The sequence below is a fragment of the Symphalangus syndactylus genome, chromosome 4 (assembly GCF_028878055.3).
Source record: "Symphalangus syndactylus isolate Jambi chromosome 4, NHGRI_mSymSyn1-v2.1_pri, whole genome shotgun sequence".
NCBI lineage: Eukaryota > Metazoa > Chordata > Mammalia > Primates > Hylobatidae > Symphalangus > Symphalangus syndactylus.
Genome location: NC_072426.2, coordinates 119147060 through 119165787, shown reverse-complemented (window position 1 = coordinate 119165787; position 18728 = coordinate 119147060). Strand labels below are relative to the sequence as shown.

At 41.6% G+C, this 18728-nt stretch overlaps 1 protein-coding gene across 15 annotated transcripts in view; it reads left to right on the top strand.

Annotated features, from left to right (window-relative positions):
* Nucleotides 1–18728, top strand: part of ZNF827 (zinc finger protein 827) — a 177656-nt gene that overhangs the window by 78585 nt on the left and 80343 nt on the right. For all 15 annotated transcript variants that reach the window (XM_055276041.2, XM_063638219.1, XM_063638221.1 and 12 more), the window contains 2 exons: nucleotides 11365–11604; nucleotides 14575–14632. In XM_055276041.2, the coding sequence (XP_055132016.1) occupies nucleotides 11365–11604; nucleotides 14575–14632 (298 nt within the window). The remainder of the gene's footprint in view (nucleotides 1–11364; nucleotides 11605–14574; nucleotides 14633–18728) is intronic.

Below are 18728 nucleotides of genomic sequence, written 5' to 3'. Positions count from 1 at the left end.
GGAAATTTTCACAAAGAGAATTATTTTTCTCTTATGGCTTTTAGGATTCTTACAGAAAGACAAATGATTTAAAAGTGTTTCCCTTTTATCAAGCTGTAATGGCCTGTGGTATTCTTTCTGAAGGGATCTTTGTCTTCCCTTCTAATAATTCTTCTCTTTACTCCACCCATGTATGTATTTTTCCCATTTTAAGCCATCCTGAGTTTGTGCTGTGAGGTGATTTACTTCCTTTTTTCTAACTACGGGATAGCAGCTGGATTCAAGCACATTTCCTGGTTTCCTGTGGCTTGCCATATGCTTGTATCACTTATCTCCACAGCTGGAGAGAGGAGGGAAGGTTATAGAATTTATGCACGACCCATCACATTTTATCTTAGATACAAAATCAGATGGCGTGGGTCACTGTTTAAAGAATAAATTATGAACTTGTTTCTTTACTTCCTACTACTACCATCCTTTTCCCCATAAACCCACCCTTGCCCTAAACATATGTACACACTTCCCCTGTTTTTGCTACCAGAAATTCTTCCTGCTATTTTGAGGTAGAGGGCATTTATGAGGACAGCCTTACAGAGCTCCCTGTGGTCCACATGCATATTTCCAAAGGTGCATTAATAGCCCCTCCCCTCAAGAGGGAAAGAGGCCCTCAACAGAACCAAGGATTACTGAGAACAAGAGGTGAAATTGCACTGATTTGTGGACCCAATTATATGAGTGGGATCTCTTGTCTCTGCACATTCAAATATTGGTAAGAACCTTTACTTGGAAATCAGCCATGTTTATTTAGCCATCATATTGGGTAATATGTAAGTAATACTTTTTTAGAACTTTTTTTCCGAAGAGCTGTGAAGAAGAAAGAAGAAAGCTGGGGACTAGGAAGATAGTTTCATCAGGACAGAATTACACGTTTAATCAGGACAAATCTTTTCAATTACTTCTGCTAGACCCCACTACATTTTGCACCCTGTTTATCCTATCATACTGCTTAAAATATTTTCTTCCAAAACATTGTTCATACTAGAAAGCTCTTCCTGCCTGACGTTCAGCTCTCCCGGAGACACCCAGGGCTGAGGTATCAATCCTGTGTGTAACTGTGAGTGTTCAGTGACTAGGGCCTCGCCGTCCAGTGTAAGGGTTGCGTCCTCTTCCCCCTGCCATCTGGTTGGCTGTTCCTGGCTCTTCAGCACCTGCTCTAGAGAGGACGGGAGAACCAGAGAGAGGAAGGGAAATTAAAATGAGTCGCTTACACTACTTGTAAGTAGCTTTGATTTAAAAAGCATGTGGAAAAGAAGGTTGAAACACAGCCAAAGTACCTCAGGGGAATATCCATGCACTCTGTATCTCCAGAAACTATGGGAAGTGAGAGCCCGGAGGGAACATTATCTACCAGCAGGAGGTCCCACCCCACAGTCCAACGACTCCCGCAGTCATGGGACTAGGGAGGGTACCCTATCAAAAACAGAGACTCACTTATTATTGGCTGTTGTGAAGATTTCTTGGGGGTTTAAATGAACCCTGTATTTCTCATCCTATCTTTCCATTTCTTCTTTGTGACCTCCTTCCTTTTTGTTTTATTTCACTTATTCTTGCATTCAGCAGATATTTATTGAGCTGCTACCATTTTCCAAGCCCTGTTTGGGCACTAAGGATACAAAAGTGAATAAGGACCTCACCTGCATGGAGCCTACATTCCCTTCCCACCCCATCTATTGCTACCATATCTTACTCCTGGTATTTCCTGGGTTCTGGTCTCTGTTATTATCTGACTCTCCACTCTCTGCATGTTTATCAGCCCTTCCCTGCTTGCTGGGAACATTGACCAACAGGAGTGAAGTAGTCACGGCTTCTCAGCAGCAATATCCTTGCAACAGATTCATTATTATTTATATTAGCAATATTTGTAGATTAATATTACTAGTATCTACTAGTGTTATATACTAGTGCATATTAGTAATATGTAGCACCACATAAGAAAAGCATGTTAAACTTGTCTGCATATACTGAACCCCTTTGACCCTCTGGACGTGGAAAGTACTTGAAAAATTGACAAACTCTCAGCTATTAAAATAAAACTTCTTTTGCTCCTTTCCCTCCTTGGGCATTAAGGAATCCCTCTGTGCATAAAGCAATGGCCAACCCATCAATTGACAGAGATGGCCTTTGCTTTTTGGTAATTTTTTATGGTAGCAGGGATTCTGCTGAATCTTTCAGGAGTTGTTTATTTTTTCATCATTTATCTTTTCTTTTCTTTTTTTTTTTTTTTTTTTTGAGACAGGGTCTCTCTCTGTCACCCAGGCTGGAGTGTAGTGGCATGATTACAACTCACTACAGCCACAAACTCCTGGCCTCAAGCTATCCTCCCACCTCAGCCTCCCAAGTAGCGGGGACTACAGGCATGTGCCACCAAGCCCAGCTAATTTTTTGATTTTTATCTTTTGTAGAGACTGGATCTCGCTATGTTACCCAGGCTGTTCTTGAACTCCTAACCTCAAGCAGTCCTCCCACTTTGCCCTTCCAAAGCACTGGGATTACAGGTGTGAGCTACTGTGCCTGGCCAGAATTTGTATATTTTAGATTTTTATGTTTTAGAGGGGATTTCTAGACTGATTTTAATGTACCGTCTCATTTTGAAAAACATCTTTATTAAAAGTGGTCCTCCTGCCTCAGCCTCCCAAAGGGCTGGGATTATAGGCATGTACCATTGCCAGGAATCCTGTTTAGAACCCGCATGCACACACACACACACGCACACACACACTCTCACACATGCACACACACCAGCACTCTGGTTCATGGAAGGATATATAAAGGCCTATTATTCACAACGGATAAGGATGGACAGGGCTTAGATTTATTAAATGGCAAAGGATAATAATGTTAAATAGCTTTAAGGTTAGATCAGATACTTTAATTGACCCTTTCCATTTTTTTCTTTTTTCTGCCTTTTTAATATGAGAAAAGAAAAGTATATTCTGGACATTAGATGAAAAATAGGTTAATTTTTTTTAAATGAGATCATTCGGAATGTTACCAAATGGCATATATACAGTTCAAATGCACCTCTTTAGCTAATTTCTAGTGAAATTATTAAATGAAAAGAAAACAAGATGATTGGGAGAGGTTCTACATTTAACACCAGGACACTCAAAGTTCAACAGCTAATGACTGAGCCACCCCACATCATCTGCTGGGCTGCCAAAGCTAATCTCTCTGAGCTCCCAGCAACTGAAGGATTTTAATTTTGATTTTGATTTGGACAAAAGTGAAACTGAGTGCAGAATTTGTTATGTTTGAGGGACGTATTCTGATATCTGGTCACCAGAATCAAGTTGAAAACTCATACTGCAGGTGTGGGCATACTGTTGTGGCCAGTCTGAAAACATTTGTAGATATCCAACTGAGGTAGCTCAGTCGAGAACCTGTTGCATTGATAACTGGTGTAGAGGACACAAGACTAATTTAAAAATCTACGTAAGAGTAAAGCAACAAGCGTTTTGATCTTGTGGAAAATGATATGTTTCATGTACCCCAGAAAGAAATTCCAAGTCTCACTAACTCGTTTTTACCTGTAAAGTTTGAGCTCAGCATTTTTAAGACATGTTTGTTCTTTGCAAGTTCAAAACAGTTAGCAAAATAGAACACCTGGTGCTTCTCAGGTGTTTTTCTAAAATTGACTCTAAGTTGATCCCCTGCTCACCTCTGTCTACTTAATTATGAATTCTAATTTGCATAGCTAATTCTAAAGACATTTGTTAACTTTCCTTCCTAAATTTCCAGGTATTATACTGATATAGAGGGAAAACGTTGGCTACTTTATGATTTTGATGATAAAATTCAAGAAATCAATTCTGATAAAATACCTTTGAAATTGTTTTAGGAATAAAAAGAGTGTGTGTGTGTGTGTGTGTGTGTGTGTGTGTGCATGAGAGAGAAAGGAGGAGGCATACAGAAAATCCTAGTTCTATCATTTTAAACAAAATTCTTCTAATGTTTAGGCTACTGTAAAGATTGGTGTCACCACCAGAAAAGAGTATTTAATTCAATTAATTAATGAATTAATTAAAGAATTAATTTGACACAGATTTTTTTATCATCTTCATCATAGACATTGGCTTGGTCTCGTGGTTTGCACAGTTTTCCCTGCACTATTCTGAGTGAAATGTGTGGTGTGTGTGTGTGTGTGTGTGTGTGTGTACTGGAGGTCATTGTATGGTTCTCTGTTGAAAGCTACCATTCTTGAAGTTTCTTATATATTGAGGATAACTAAAGGAAAATGTGCCCACTACTGTTTTCTTTTATGGAGAAAGAGTCCCCACTTTTTCTCCAGGAACAGATGGCCAGTTTGTTGAGGAGGGAGAGCAGGCCTGGGAGCAGGGATTGCATCGCCTCTCTCTGGGGTGTGGCAGCACCCATGGGCAAGCCCCAGTATTGGAGTTCACTCCTCAGAGCAGGAATGGGGAGCTTTTCCCCACCAAGGGCCACACTGTGGAGAAAAATGAATTTTAATATATAACTTCCCATGGAGAAAAAGCATATAATAAGCCGATCCTTTATAGAACATAAAACTTGTCTTGGCCGGGGGCACGGTGGCTCACGCCTGTTATCCCAGCACTTTGGGGTACCGAGAAGGCAGATCACTTGAGGTCAGGAGTTTGAGACCAGCCTGACCAACATGGAGAAACCCTGTCTCTACTAAAAATACAAAAAATTAGCCGTGCGTGGTGGCGCATGCCTGTAACCCCAGCTACTCGGGAGCCTGAGGGAAGAGAATTGCTTGAACCAGGGAAGTGGAGGTTGTAGTGAGCCAAGGTTGCGCCATTGTACTCCAGCCTGGGCAACAAGAGAGAAATTCTGTCTCAAAAAAAGAAAAAAACTTGTCTCAATCGACTTGTGATTCTGTTCTGTGATACAGAGGGAGACACAGTGTAGGGTAAAAAAGCCCAAAGAGAGAATAACATTCAGCATCTAAGCACTGGGTTCTTAATTCTCATAACAAGGATGGAGATACAAGGTATCTCCATTGCACCGGGTACCTAGCTCTAGTCATAGGGTGAGGGGATGGCTTCAGGGCCTGAGGCTGCTTCACTTCCACATTGCTTCTCTGTAAGAAAGAGAAGCCAAACATGTAATTTCAGGCTTCTGTGGAATAAACATTTCCTTTTCTTCTCCATCCTTGGCCTCCACTCCAGTAGATCTGGGACTTAACCATTCTCTGAGCAACCAAGAAAACCCAGCCCAATTCTTCATTCCATTGTGGTTTTGGAAGGGCAAAAAGAGAAGGCAAAGGGAGCAGGCATCTTGCCTTTATCAGACGCCAGCGGATGCCAGGCCCAAGATAAAGATGTTACCATGGGATCTCATTTCTGGGTCCTAATCATTTGTTTGACTTCATTGGTCCTTTTGGTCTGCACTCTTGTTCACAAAGTTTTAAGTAATGATCAATCCTAAGACCTGCAGGAATCAAATTTCATATGTGGAAGGTGTTTGCCCATCCAAGACCTTTGTATCTTTGAGGCTCATAAGTTGGAGATGAAAGATTTTTGATTTATCCCATTGAAAAGCCTATCACTCTAGAAAGTGAATAGTGTCAGCATGGCATAGTTGGCAGTGCTTTTAGAGGCTCTTTTAAGCTTCTTGTTCTACAATACTGGTTCCAAATCATGATAGCATGTAGTCGAGAGGGAATGACCAATTGATATTGTTTATATCAGTGCCTTTTCCAGTGTTCCATCCTTTCATATTTTGTTGTAATCTGTATCATGTATGAGTGTTTGCAGCAGATTGAGGGCCCAGGAAGGGAGGATAACATTACACACCCCCGTGTGCCACACCTCATGTGATGCATGGAGCAAACATAGCATTAAACTTGCTCAGTGCGCCATGCCCTGTGCTGCCTTGGGGATATCCGAAAGATGAACAAGAACTAAGTACTCCCCTGAGATCTCAGTGCAGAGGGGAAATGAATCTGTACAAAATAATTGCTGTGTAAGACATCACAATATTTATAAGGTACAAACACTCTAGATATAGAAAAGACAAGGGAGAGAGTGCCACTCGAGGAAGATACAGGAAGGCTGCACACGGAGGGGACATCCGAATAAGGTTTTGAAGTTTGAATAGGGTTTTATCAGGATATTTGGGAAGGAAAGAGCACATAACAAAAGATAAGGCAAGGAGCAGCATGCTCTGTTCAAGCAACTGGAATATTTCAGTATTGCAGGAGCACAACGTCACATGGAGGAGTGCTCAGAGATGAGGTAGGGAGGGTGGGGCTGAGACTTTCTGTGGGACAGAGTAGGAATCGTTGTGCAGGTGGAGGAACCCAAGGGCAAGAAGGCAGAGCACAGGAAGCTCACGTGGCACCTGCAGAGCCTCCTGCTTCTCTCCTGGCTTCTATGCCACCACACCAGGTGGGACTATTCCCTCTCTATCTCTTCCTTGCTCTTTTCTTCCTCCTCCTCTTAAGGTTAGGTAATAACAGTTCCACCCCATCCACTGCCCTCTGCTCGTTCTCTTTTGCAGACCTCACTCTGTCCCATGAATTCAAATGACTTCCCATCTCCATGTCACAAATGTCCTTCCCTTCCCATCTGTAAGCCATCACAACCTCCACTTCCTGTGGGAAACTTGAATACTTAGGCAAAACAGAACTTCTTCTCCTGAATTTCTCCTCGGCCCAACTTTGCTAGTTTCCTTACTCCTAATAAGGAAGACTTCCAAACTCCTAGTTTAGAAGATAAAAAATATTATCTTCCAAACCTTAGAGACTTATAATTCATAGGATTTTGTTTTCATCTCACCTGCCTCTCATCCAGTTCCTGTATAAGTTTCATTCATAATTTCACATTTGTTTCTTCATTTTTTTTAATTGAGACACTTTTTTTTAATTGGGACTTTTTTTTTTTAATTGCTCTGTTGCCTAGGCTGGAGTGTAATGGTGCAATCAGGGCTCACTGCAGCCTTGACCTTCCAGGCTCAGATGATCCTCCCACCTCACCTTCCCAAATAGCTGGGACTACAGGCATGTGCCACCACACTTAGCTAATTTTGTACCTTCTTATGATACAGGGTTTTGCCATGTTGCCCAGGCTGGTCTCCAAACTCCTGGGTTCATGCAATCCATACACCTCAGCCTCCTGAAGTACTGGGATTACAGACCCAGCCTGTCTTTTCATTCTTAATTCAGACTACAGTCAGCCACCAAGTCCTTCCCATTCAACCTCTGAAATATCTTGTAGTTTTTTTTGGTTTTTGTGGGATATTTGTTTGTTTGTTTGTTTTGAGACAGAGTCTCCTTCTATTGCCCAGGCTGGAGTGAAGTAACACAATCATTGCCCCTTGCAGCCTTGAACTCCCTGGCTCAATAGATTCTCCCACCTCAGCTTCCTGAGTGGCTGAGACTATAGGCACACCACCACACCAGCAGCAACAATATATAGACCACCTGGAATAAAATGACTATTTGTCCTATTATTTTGGGAAGAGATTCTAAAAGGATTCACATTGTGTGTGTACAGGAAAGAGTAAAATCCTGTATGTGTAGACATGTCCCTGAGTATGGGAGACAAAGCTAAGAGATAGTAGCAATGATTAATTCAACCATTGTTATGTTAGAACACCCCAGGCAAGAAGAAGAGAGCTGGCCTGGGGACCAAGTGAGGTATGTAACAGAAACCAGTGTTGCCAGGTCAGCCTGTCCAGGAACCTGGCTGAGATGGCGATTGATACTAGGCGTAGGCTAGAAATGAAAGGAGCTTTTTCTTTCTTCTTTGTCTTCTGTGGTGATTGAACTTTTTTTGGAGCAAAAACTAGAATGTGGCAAAAACTTTAGAGCCGTGGTTTTCAACCAGGGTGGTTTTGCCTTTCCTTTCCCCAAGAAAATTTGGCAACATCTGCAGTCATGTTTGGTTGTTAAAACTAGAGGATGGAGCCCCGTATGGTGGCTTGTGCAGGTAGCCCCAGCTTCTCAGGAGGCCGAGGCAGGAGGTTGCTTGAGGCCAGGAATTTGAGACTGCAGTGTGCTGTGACCACACCTGTGAATAGCTGCTGCACTCCAGCCTGGGCAACGTAGTGAGACCTCCATCTCTTACCAAAAAAAAAAAAAAAAAAAAAAAAGCTAGAGGATAATGCTACTGGTATCTAGTGGGTAGAGAGACCAAGGAGGTTGCTAAACATCCTACAATGCACAATATAGTCCCCCACAACAAAGATTATCCAGCCCCAAATGTCAGTAGTACCAAGGTTGAGAAATCCTGCTTGAAAAGAAAAGCCAAGAAAACACTTGGCAATAATGCTATTGCATGGAAGAGAAAGGACTATGATATTTACTGTATTATTTGTCCATTGTTTCACTTGCCCATTGAGATGTTAGTCTGAAAACTCCTCTCCCTGAGTCTGGAATCTGTCAAGTAAATTAAGAAGGTCAAAGGCTTTTTATCAGTGATCAGTGTTTTGTGCATTCTTGAAAGGGCAAGGGTTGTCATAAGAAACAGCAGAGAGCACTTCATGTAAATCATACCTGATGTGATCCCAGGAAGCTTTTAAAAACTAATTCCATTAAATTTAGTGGTGCAAATAGCCAGGTGATTTTTTTATTCCGTGGTCAAAACTAGGGAAATGAGGCAGGGTGGTATGAGGTGTGAGGAGAAGATAAATAACAGAGCTTCTTTCTGGCTTTGCTTTTTATAGTGTCAAGATTTTTTTAAACTAAGCGAATCCCTTTGGATTTGTCCTAGTATTATTTTGTGTTTGTCCCCAGGCCTTAGAATGACTTCCCAGTGCAAGATTCAGAGGCATCATTATGTACCTATGACACTGACCCCACTGTTTATTTTCCAAATATTAGGTACTTTCGGGAAGCATGATGAGGGAAGATGTGTTGTGACTGCCCATGAGGGTGGCTGATCTGGCTGGAGGTCAGGATGGCTGCGAGGTCACCAGATCCCTAAGGGGCTTGAGGGAGGAAGATCAGTTCTCCAGGAAGAATCAGATGGACTGGAAGTAAAGGCAGAGAAGCTAAGCGTGTATCTTGGGCAGCTTTCTTCTTTTAAAAAAATTAAAAAATTTTTTTTTTATCATGACTGACTGAATCAGTGAACTTGATTTTTATGAGCTGCTTTGCAGACATGCAGAGAAAAAACAGCTTGGCAGGAGTAGGGAAAGGGGGGAGGGATCTAAAGTAAATACCACACTTGCCTGCAGTTTAGTTGTTGACAAAAAACAAACAGTTTTCCCTGAGAAGCATGTGTAATATGTCAGGAAGAAAAAGAGCAATTAACACTCTTCTTACATAAGATCTTATTGATAGCACTGTATTAATTTTAATCATTTAGGTTAAAATGCTCTTCTTTTTTTTTAACTGCTAGTCAATAAACTATATACATGTATTTGATGTTCACCCATGTCATACTTTCCAAGGAAAGCAGTTTTTTGACCCTCCCAGCTTCTAACAATGAGGTTTCCCTGATGACATCTCCTGACTGTCCCACAGATCAGCACTTCGTTTACACTGCTTCTTACTGTTTGTTTTATCTGTGTACCTGTGTACCTGTGTATCTGTCTGTCTATCTGTCTGTCTATCTATCTATCTATCTATCTATCTATCTATCTATCTATCTATCATCTATCTATCTATCGTCTATCTATCTGAAGTTTCCTAGGTCTGCTGTAACAAGTTACCACAAAGTTGGAAGCTTGAAACAACAGATATTTATTCTCTCATGGTTCTGGAGGCTAGAAGTCTGAAATCAAAATGTTGGTCTGGCTGCACTCCTTCCAGAGGCGCTTGGGGAAAATCCTGGCTTGCCTCTTGCAGCTTCCAGTGGCTGCAGGGACTCCTTGGTTTGTGGCTGCATCACTCCAGTCTCTGTCTGTTTTCACATGGCCTTTTCCACTGTTTCTATGTCTTGTCCTCTTCTGTGTCTTATTAGGACACTTGTCATTGGATTTGGAACCCACCTAGATAATCCAGGATGATTTCATCTTGAGATTCTTGACTTAATCACATCTGCAAGGACCTTTTTTTTCCAAATAAAGTCACATTAGCATTCACAAGTTCCCATGGTTAGGATGTAGATGTTTCTTTTGGGGGACCACAATTCAACCCACTACTCTATCTGTCTGTCTATCATCTACCTGTTCAACTATCAAAATCCTCTTTGTTTCTTGTTTCCCAGTGTGCTGAGTACACACTAGTTCCTAATTATTATTATTAATTTGATGAAAGTGTGGCCTTGTTTTATAGTGACCCAAGTTATTTTCTGGGCTAATTGTCCCAACTTGTTTCAAAGATGTTTTATCACTAACTCTAAGTAATACATGGACATAGACACTCCACCCTTACAAAACAAATATGTGTTTTCAGACTAAAGACCCAACATCTAATAGCCACACCTAAATGACACACAGTAAATTGTACCATTATTATAACTTGTAAGATTGCCGTTTTTCTGGGTGTTGCTCCTTGGGCTGCAGTTAACTTCCTGTTGGCCTTCCATACACCTCCAGCAAGGTGCAAATGTCTCCGTTGAATTGACCCTATTTATCCTTGATTAATGTATGTGCCCTAGAAGAGAGAAAAGCAATTGGTCAGAGCTTTAAAAATAGAGGGAGAGGCCGGGCACAGTGGCTCATGCCAGTAATCCCAGAACTTTGAGAGGCCGAGGCGGGCACATCACCTGAAGTCAGGAGTTTAAGACCAGCCTGGTCAACATGACGAAACCCCGTCTCTACTAAAAATACAAAAATTAGCCGGATATTGTGGCAGGTGCCCGTAGTCCCAGCTACTCGGGAGGCTGAGGCAGGAGAATCTCTTAAATCTGGGAGGTGGTGATTGCAGTGAGCCCACATCATACCATTGCACTCCAGCCTGGGCAACAAGAGTGAAACTACTTCTCAGAAAAAAAAAAAAAAAAATAGAGGGAGAAAACCATAATGTTAAGATGCTTGCTCTTATTTGATTCACTGAGTTGAATACGTTATAAAGCAAGAACAGACATTTACCATGTCCTCTCTCAGTTCTGGAAACAGTGTGGTAGAGAGGAAGGGGCACATGTGGGTAGTGAGAGACCTTGGTCAAGAAACCTAGGCCCCAGCTTGCAGGCCAAGGCCTGGCCCTGCTGCCATCTGTGTGATCTCGAACAAGCCCCTGAGTCTCTCTGGGCTAAAAAAACTGAAGTCTCCTACCTTTTCAGGTATCAGATGATTGAGCCAATAGTTTTCAAACTATGGTCCAGTGTGCCGCGCACACTCACTTTTCTCTTCCCTGCCACAATCTTCATGGTTTTCTCTGTGATTAGAAACTGGGTCTAGCTTGGAATTAAGAAATGGTGGTATTTTTGTTTCTCTTCATTCACCTACTTGCAGCGGAAAGCTACAAGGAAACACAGATGGTGAAGATTAAAGAGGAACCCATGGAGGTTGACATCCAGGACTCCCATGTCTCAATATCACCCAGCCGGAATGTTGGCTACAGCACTTTAATCGGGCGAGAGAAAACCGAACCCTTACAGAAGATGCCAGAGGGCAGAGTACCCCCAGAGAGAAACCTCTTCAGTCAGGATATCTCTGTGAAGATGGCTTCCGAGCTCCTCTTTCAACTGTCAGGTATGTTTATGCACACGAAAATGTCAATAATTGGAAATCATTGAAGGAAAACCCTTCTAACACAGTTTTTTTAAAAAAATAACCTGAATTATAGGATTTTTTTAGACAGAAATCAATTTTGTTGCTTTAACACGCATACTGCCGCCCAAACTAACAGTTAATAAAGTGTTGCCAAGTAGAATTCCTGCCAAACTTTCCTTAATAAATAGTTAAGAATCACTTGAAATTAAAACTCTATTCAATTCTGCGCAAATGATTCCTGTCGACTGGGCTAAACACCTCACCTCTAATTTTGCTTAGGCAGTTGATCTGATTAGCAGCCTTTTTTTTTAGTGTGCAAAAGATAAATTTCAATTTATTCCAACAGTGACTGAATTACTATGACTTCCAAATCAGTGTGGTCTGAATTAATGAGGTTTTATTGTATCTTGCCAAAACAAAAACAAAACGAAGGGAAAAGCAAAAGATGAAGGTATGAGGACTATTTCCATCTATAGCTTTAGCAGAACAGTTTCTGTAAACCAACTTTTTGTACTGCACATACTTAGAATTGAAAAGTGCAGTAATTACCAGCTCAGTGAGGTGTCTGGATGAAATAGTTAAGGATCCCAGTACCTAAGTTTTTCCTTTTGTCATCTCTTTCAAGCCACATACCATTTGTCCCTAACAAATTTAATATGCTTCTATTTTTTTGCACATGATTGAGGTTGATGGTATATACATATATAAGATTCGGATAGAAATACATACAAATACCTTGTCCAAAGTCAAGCACTGGCCTACAGTATTAAAGTGTATGCATCAATAAAGTCTGTTACTAATGTTCAACAAACTCTGTTTTCTTATGGATAACACATTTAGAGCATCCATTTAATTCTCTCTTAAGGAAGATACCAGGAAAGAGAAAAAAGCTAAAATCCATCTGTCACCATAATAGTTCACCTTCTCATTGACCTGGCAACACAGCCCATAGCTGTGTAATTATCAGATGGTGCTGAAAATGGTGGCCTCCAGGTCCTCAAACAGGGATGGTATTTGTGCAGATCTCTGCAGTAGCCAAAATCACTAATTCTGTAAACTTAATAGGACACACAGATCTGTGCAAGCTCCAAAACAGACTACTTTTATTTATTTATTTTTTGAAGGATGAAGCTTATCTAAAAACAATATAACTTTAATAATGATTGAGGAGTTAAAATTTGCAAAAGTGTGACCTGCGTGGTTCTTTTCAGAAAGTCTGTCTCTAAACTGTATGTTGTCACAGTTTCCTATCAGCTAAAAAGTTTGGGTCTGAGAGTTCTCACCCTGGCGCTGTCACTGCTTGGGTGACCTCAGACAAGTCATTTAGCCCCGATTTCCTGCTCTTTGAAAGAATCCTGGCTGTGAATCCAAATTCACGCTTGTTGTCATTGTTGAGTGGACAGAAAGGAATTGTCCATGCACACATGCATGCAGTGGCTTCAGACTAGCAGTACAAAGTGTGAGACAGGTGTTGCAAATCTTCGTTTAAATTTTTCCAAAAATCCACAAGATTAAGAGGTCTTTACTTGCCCTGCTGTTTAAATCTGAAACTCTTACGGAGTTGGCCATGTTTTTTCTAGATATTAAAAGAAGCCATTGACAGCTGTGACTGTCAGTGTAGGGTCCTCACATTTGAACTGCATTGGGAAGGCCAGAGTTCAACTTTTGTGTTCTTGAAAGTCATTAAATAATTTCTGACAGCTGATAGATGTAGACTTCAAGCCACAGTAAGGGAGGGTCTACCTCTTCTTGTCTAAATGATATTTTTTTGTCCCTTGTGACATTTATCAGAATAAGCACTGAATGACTGCAGCACGAAGAGGTCTTAGGCAGTTTTTATATCCCCTCCCACAAAGGGCCCTCACAATACAGAATGCTTAAAGGTTGTCATCAAAGTCAGAGGCGGAACAGTTGCAACAATTGCAGTTTTCATGCTGAATCAGAGGAAAGCAGAAATTTTCAGCTGGGGAAAGATACAGTGGAAATAACTGTCTCTGCCCATAACTCTATGTGTGTGTGCATGTGTATGTGTACATATATATTTACCAAGGCCTCATTCAAATCAGACCACATACTTGATATTTGATATTTGTTACTGTTTCCCTTTGATTGGTTTTTCTTTTTTTCTTTTTTTTCTTTTTGAGACAGAGTCACACTCTGTCACCCAGGCTGGAGTGCAGTGGTGCAGTCTTGGCTCACTACAACCTCCACCTCCTAGGTTCAAGCAGTTCTCCTGCCTCCACCTCCCAAGTAGCTGGGACTACAGGCACGTGCCATCACCCCCTGCTAATTTTTGTATTTTTAGTAGAGACGGGCTTTCACCATGTTGGCCAGGCTGGTCTTGAACTCTTGACCTCAAGTGATCCACCTGCCTCGGCCTCCCAAAGCGCTGGGATTACAGATGTGAGCCACAGCACCTGGCCTGAGTGATGGTTGTTTTTTGTTGTTGTTGTTGTGTTGTTTTTTTTTTTTTTTTTTTTTTTTTGAGACAGAGTCTTGCTCTGTTGCCCAGGCTGGAGTGCAGTGGCACGATCTCGGCTGGCTGCAAGCTCCGCCTCCTGGGTTCACTCCATTCTCCTGCCTCAGCCTCCCTAGTAGCTGGGACTACAGGTGCCCACCACCATGCCTGGCTAATTTTTTGTATTTTTAGTAGAGACGGGGTTTCACTGTGTTAGCCAGGATAGTGTCAATCTCCTGACCTCCTAATCTGCCCGCCTCGGCCTCCCAAAGTGCTGGGATTACAGGCGTGAGTCACTGGATACTATCGACGTGCTTTGGATGATTGTCTTTTCCAGTAAGATGGGGAGGATCTGGATATTTAAAAAAGAAATCAAAAGAAAACCACAAAGGAAAAAGAGAGATGTTGAGGGTTTTTCTGCTTAAGGCTAAAAGATGCAAGTTGAGTGAGAACAACCTAAGAGGTGTATGTTTCATTCTTTCTCCTTACAGAAAAAGTGAGCAAAGAGCACAATCATATAAAAGAAAACACCATCCGGACCACCACCAGGTAGGCGACTTTGTGTGGGTTCCTCCAGAACACCCCGTGTGGGCCACCAGCCCGTACTACATGTTGAACGTTGCTCCCCAAACCTCTTTCTCCCACTGGGTTCAAAGGAGTCACACCCTTTACCACCATGTTCCACCAGAATTTCTCAGTTGGTAGAAACAATACAGAAGTAAAGGAGGAAGACCATTAATAGGTACTAAACATCTAATAGGTGTCACTTTGCTGGGAAATTTTCCATATGTTATTGTTTTGTATTCCTGACAATAATTTTATGAAGTAGATGTTATTATCATCCTCTCTGCAGAAGTCTCCTGGCCTGAGAGTTGAGCTGGGTGGCTCAGCTGGGACTGGGGGCTGGGTCTGTATCTCACGAAGGCCTCTTTCTGTCTTATTGCAACCCTGCTCCTGACCGCCTCCGTGACTATAGGCTGATAATTTGTCACCAAGGATATCCCAAATTTTTTTTTAACCTCCCAGCATTATTTGGAAGGCAAAGATTTTAAAGGCAGAAAAAAGATAATGCTTTTTAAAAATTGCAAGGAAATTTATGTCATTCACCACTGTGGACAAGGGAGTTTTCCACTTGCCAAAGGCAGTCTGAGGAGGTTAGCCAATGTGGGCTGCCCACCATCCATCTGCCATTGTGAGAAGAGGAGGACCAGCCAGTGCTGCTGCTCCCATGGAGCCTTGAAGTCCACCCAAACCTGAAACGTTGTAGGTGAGAGCTAGCAGATGAAAACCCCACCACTGCAGAAAAGGAGCTCAGGGGAAATGCATTCTCCACCTTTGAAGGACCATTCTCCACTTTCAAACCTCCCTCCAATTTCTGAGTTAGCCCAAGATATGAGCTTTACAGGATGATCAAGAGCAATACACATTTTTAGGATGAATAATTAGGAAAAGTGGAAACTAGCTGGGAGCTACCAAGGAGTCTTTAAATCAAGGAACTTTGCTTTCCTGAGCAAACAGAGAAAGATTCTTCCTGATGGGAACAGTTGCCGGGTTTTCTGTTTCTAATTCTTGCAACAAAAGGTACATGATATTTTTCTTTTTGTTGTCTTATTAATCGACCTCAGAGCATCATCAGGCCTGTGGACAGTACTCATTTAAACTTTAACCTGAGGTTTTAAAAAAATATTCCATTAATTGGAGTTTAGGAATGTCAAATTTCAAAGAGCAATTAAAACAGAGCCAGCTTGCCTCACACTGGGTTTATTTTATTTATTTATTTATTTATTTATTTATTTGAGACAGTCTCACTCTGTTTCCCAGGCTGGAGTGCAGTGGCTCAGTTTTGGCTCACTGCAGCCTCCACCTCGCAGGCTCAAGCCATTCTCCCACCTCAGCCTCCCGAGTAGCTGGAACTACAGGCATATGCCACCATCCTCTGCTAATTTTTGTATTTTTTGTAAAGACGGGGTTTCGCCATTTTGCCCAGGCTGGTCTCAAACTCCTGAGCTCAAGTGATCTGCCTGCCTCGGCCTTCCAAAGTGCTGGGATTATAGGGGTGAGCCACCGTGATCGGCTCACACTGGGTTTATATAGTATTAGGGAAAGGAACCTCGTTCTAATAGAACAGAATAGTGGTATGTATTAGTCTTGTGTCTGTATATAAGTATACAGATAGAAAATGAGACTAGGAAGATGGACTGCGGATTGTATTGGGAAATGGCTTTTGGGGGATGGAAGGGCTATTTTGTATATTAAGTTTGATGCCCAAATAGGACATGTGAACTCCCATGGAGTCCATCCTGCCCCCTCCTACATCTAACCTTAAAGCTATTTACTGTATCTGCTTGTGTCTGTGGGTCTAAACATTGATGAAATTGGCCAGATTAGTAGACCTTGAAAGACAGCAGACTAAACATAAAAAAAAATTCATTTTAATTTGCTGCCATAGGATTCTTGAAGTGTTATAGGTTAAGTCCCCTAGAGATGGAGATTCTCATGGAAGTGCTTTATTGAGGGAATGCTCTCAGAGGAACCTGCAAGGAGGTGATGGGGGCAGAAGACGGAGGAAGGAGAAGGAAAAGGAGCTGAGGACAAGGATGTGGTTTTAGCTGGTTTCTAACTTCAGCTCCATTCCCCAGGAAGGTTCACTAACTTCAAGTAATCCCCTGCAGGGGATGTATAACCTCCCATGTTAGGGGGTTCCAGTGGGGACAGCGGTTCTCACTTATAGTTATCAGACAACACTTACAGCAAACTCCGGGGTGGGTGCATTCATGCCACAGGGAGGATCTGGGCAGGACCCCACTAGCATGATCTATGGAGGTTTCTGAGGGCTCTTTAAGATTACATAATATTTATACAACAAAAAGATGTGCTGCAAGACCATATTATTTTATGCTTTTCAGGTGTTCTCTGGGAAGAGGTAAGAGGATGCCCCAAGTTGGCCCCATACAAGGATTTTAATGTGCCTCAAGCCTAAACTGCCTTGTCTGGAGCTGAAGCATGATTATAGGATAGAAGAGAAAAAAAAATTTTTAACCATTTGGCCAAAATGATGCAATCCTTAAATTCTCCTCTTGCTGGGAGATTATGAGTAAGAGGAAATCCGAATTAGATCTTTTGCCCAAAGCAAAGGAAGAGGTTCTTCCTGTGAGCCCCCGGCATGATATGGTGTTTAGAAATCAGTGTTAAGGAATTCTTGGCTTATAGTTCTACAAAGTCCTCAGTCTGTTTTTTTTTTTTTTTTCCTTTGAGTGGAGGCAGCTTGCTTGATTAGCCTATCCATAAATAGATCTCTTTTTTACCTCTCGCTTTATTACTTCAAGTGGAATAGAATAAAATTTTTATGCCAAAAAATCCTCTTTAACCTGAGTTAATTGATATCAGGAACAGAAAAAAAAATGCCAATTTTCTTTCTTCTTTCCTGACTCCCATTTTAGAAGGAACTCTTACTTTGCAGGTACAAAATCGGTGTGTGGATTATGCTTTAAGGTGTGATTTGTGATACATTTCAAAAAGATTTACATCAAACCTCTGAATTTCTGTATCTTCGGATTTTTAAGTACTAATGGAGTGTTTATTTAGTAATCATATCTTCTGTGTTTGGTTTCCTAGAAGAAACTGATCATTCAGAAGGACGGTTCATGATTGGAATCAAGTTCAGAATTTTTCACACTTTGAGAGTAGCTAGGTATATTTAAGGTAGTTTCATTTGTAAAGGGCAGGCCTGGGATGGCGGCCTCAGCACAGCCCTGAGATCAAGCCTTCCCTTGCCTTTCTCAAGCTGATGAATGCCTAAGCTCCTCCACTCTTTGCCATCTGCTGATCCTAGGGTCTGGATATCCAAGGACATGAGGTGGGGAGAAGAGACACAAAACTGAAGAAAGGAGCTGACTCTATCCCTGCCTTTTATACACCCACAGCTTCCCTCACAATTGTTTATCATTATTTATCTTGATGCTCATTTCAACCACAAGACTAAGGAAAAGTGTAGCAGCCCAAGAGGAAACACTCTGTAGCTTGGCGTTCCAATACCTGCTTGCCAGTGAGTCATGGGAGTGCTGATGCCCGTGTCCTGCACCAAGAGAACACGAAGTCCACGGATGTGTGCTGTTAACTCTCCATCCCGTAAGGGTTGGTGACTGCACTTTCCTCATCATCAAATCCTCCCTCCTCACACCTGTCCAGTGGCAGCTCTGCCCCTTGTTGATACCCCTGTTATACGATAGGTAGATAAGGAGAGTGAAAATAATGGGAGACAGCATTCTTTCCTAGCGATTTTTTTAAAGGGGTTTAGGTGAAGCTAAAGGTTGAAACTAATAACTACCAAGTTTCTGGATCACTGGATCTCTACCTCATTTTTAAAAACTCTTATAATGGAAAATTTCAAACATATGCAGAAGTATCTGTCATCCAATCCAACAATCATCAATTAATGATTTATGATGTTTTATCTATCTCCTTCCTCTACTTCCCCCTCCCTGTAGATTATTTTTGAAGCAAATCCCAGACATCATTTTAAGAACTGGTTTGAGAATGCCGTTTTTTTTTTTTATCCTAAGAACTTAGACTCAGCTGCTTAAATTAGGATAATCTTCCCAAAAGTAAAGGAGAAAAACAATCCACCAAGGCACACCATGTAGCC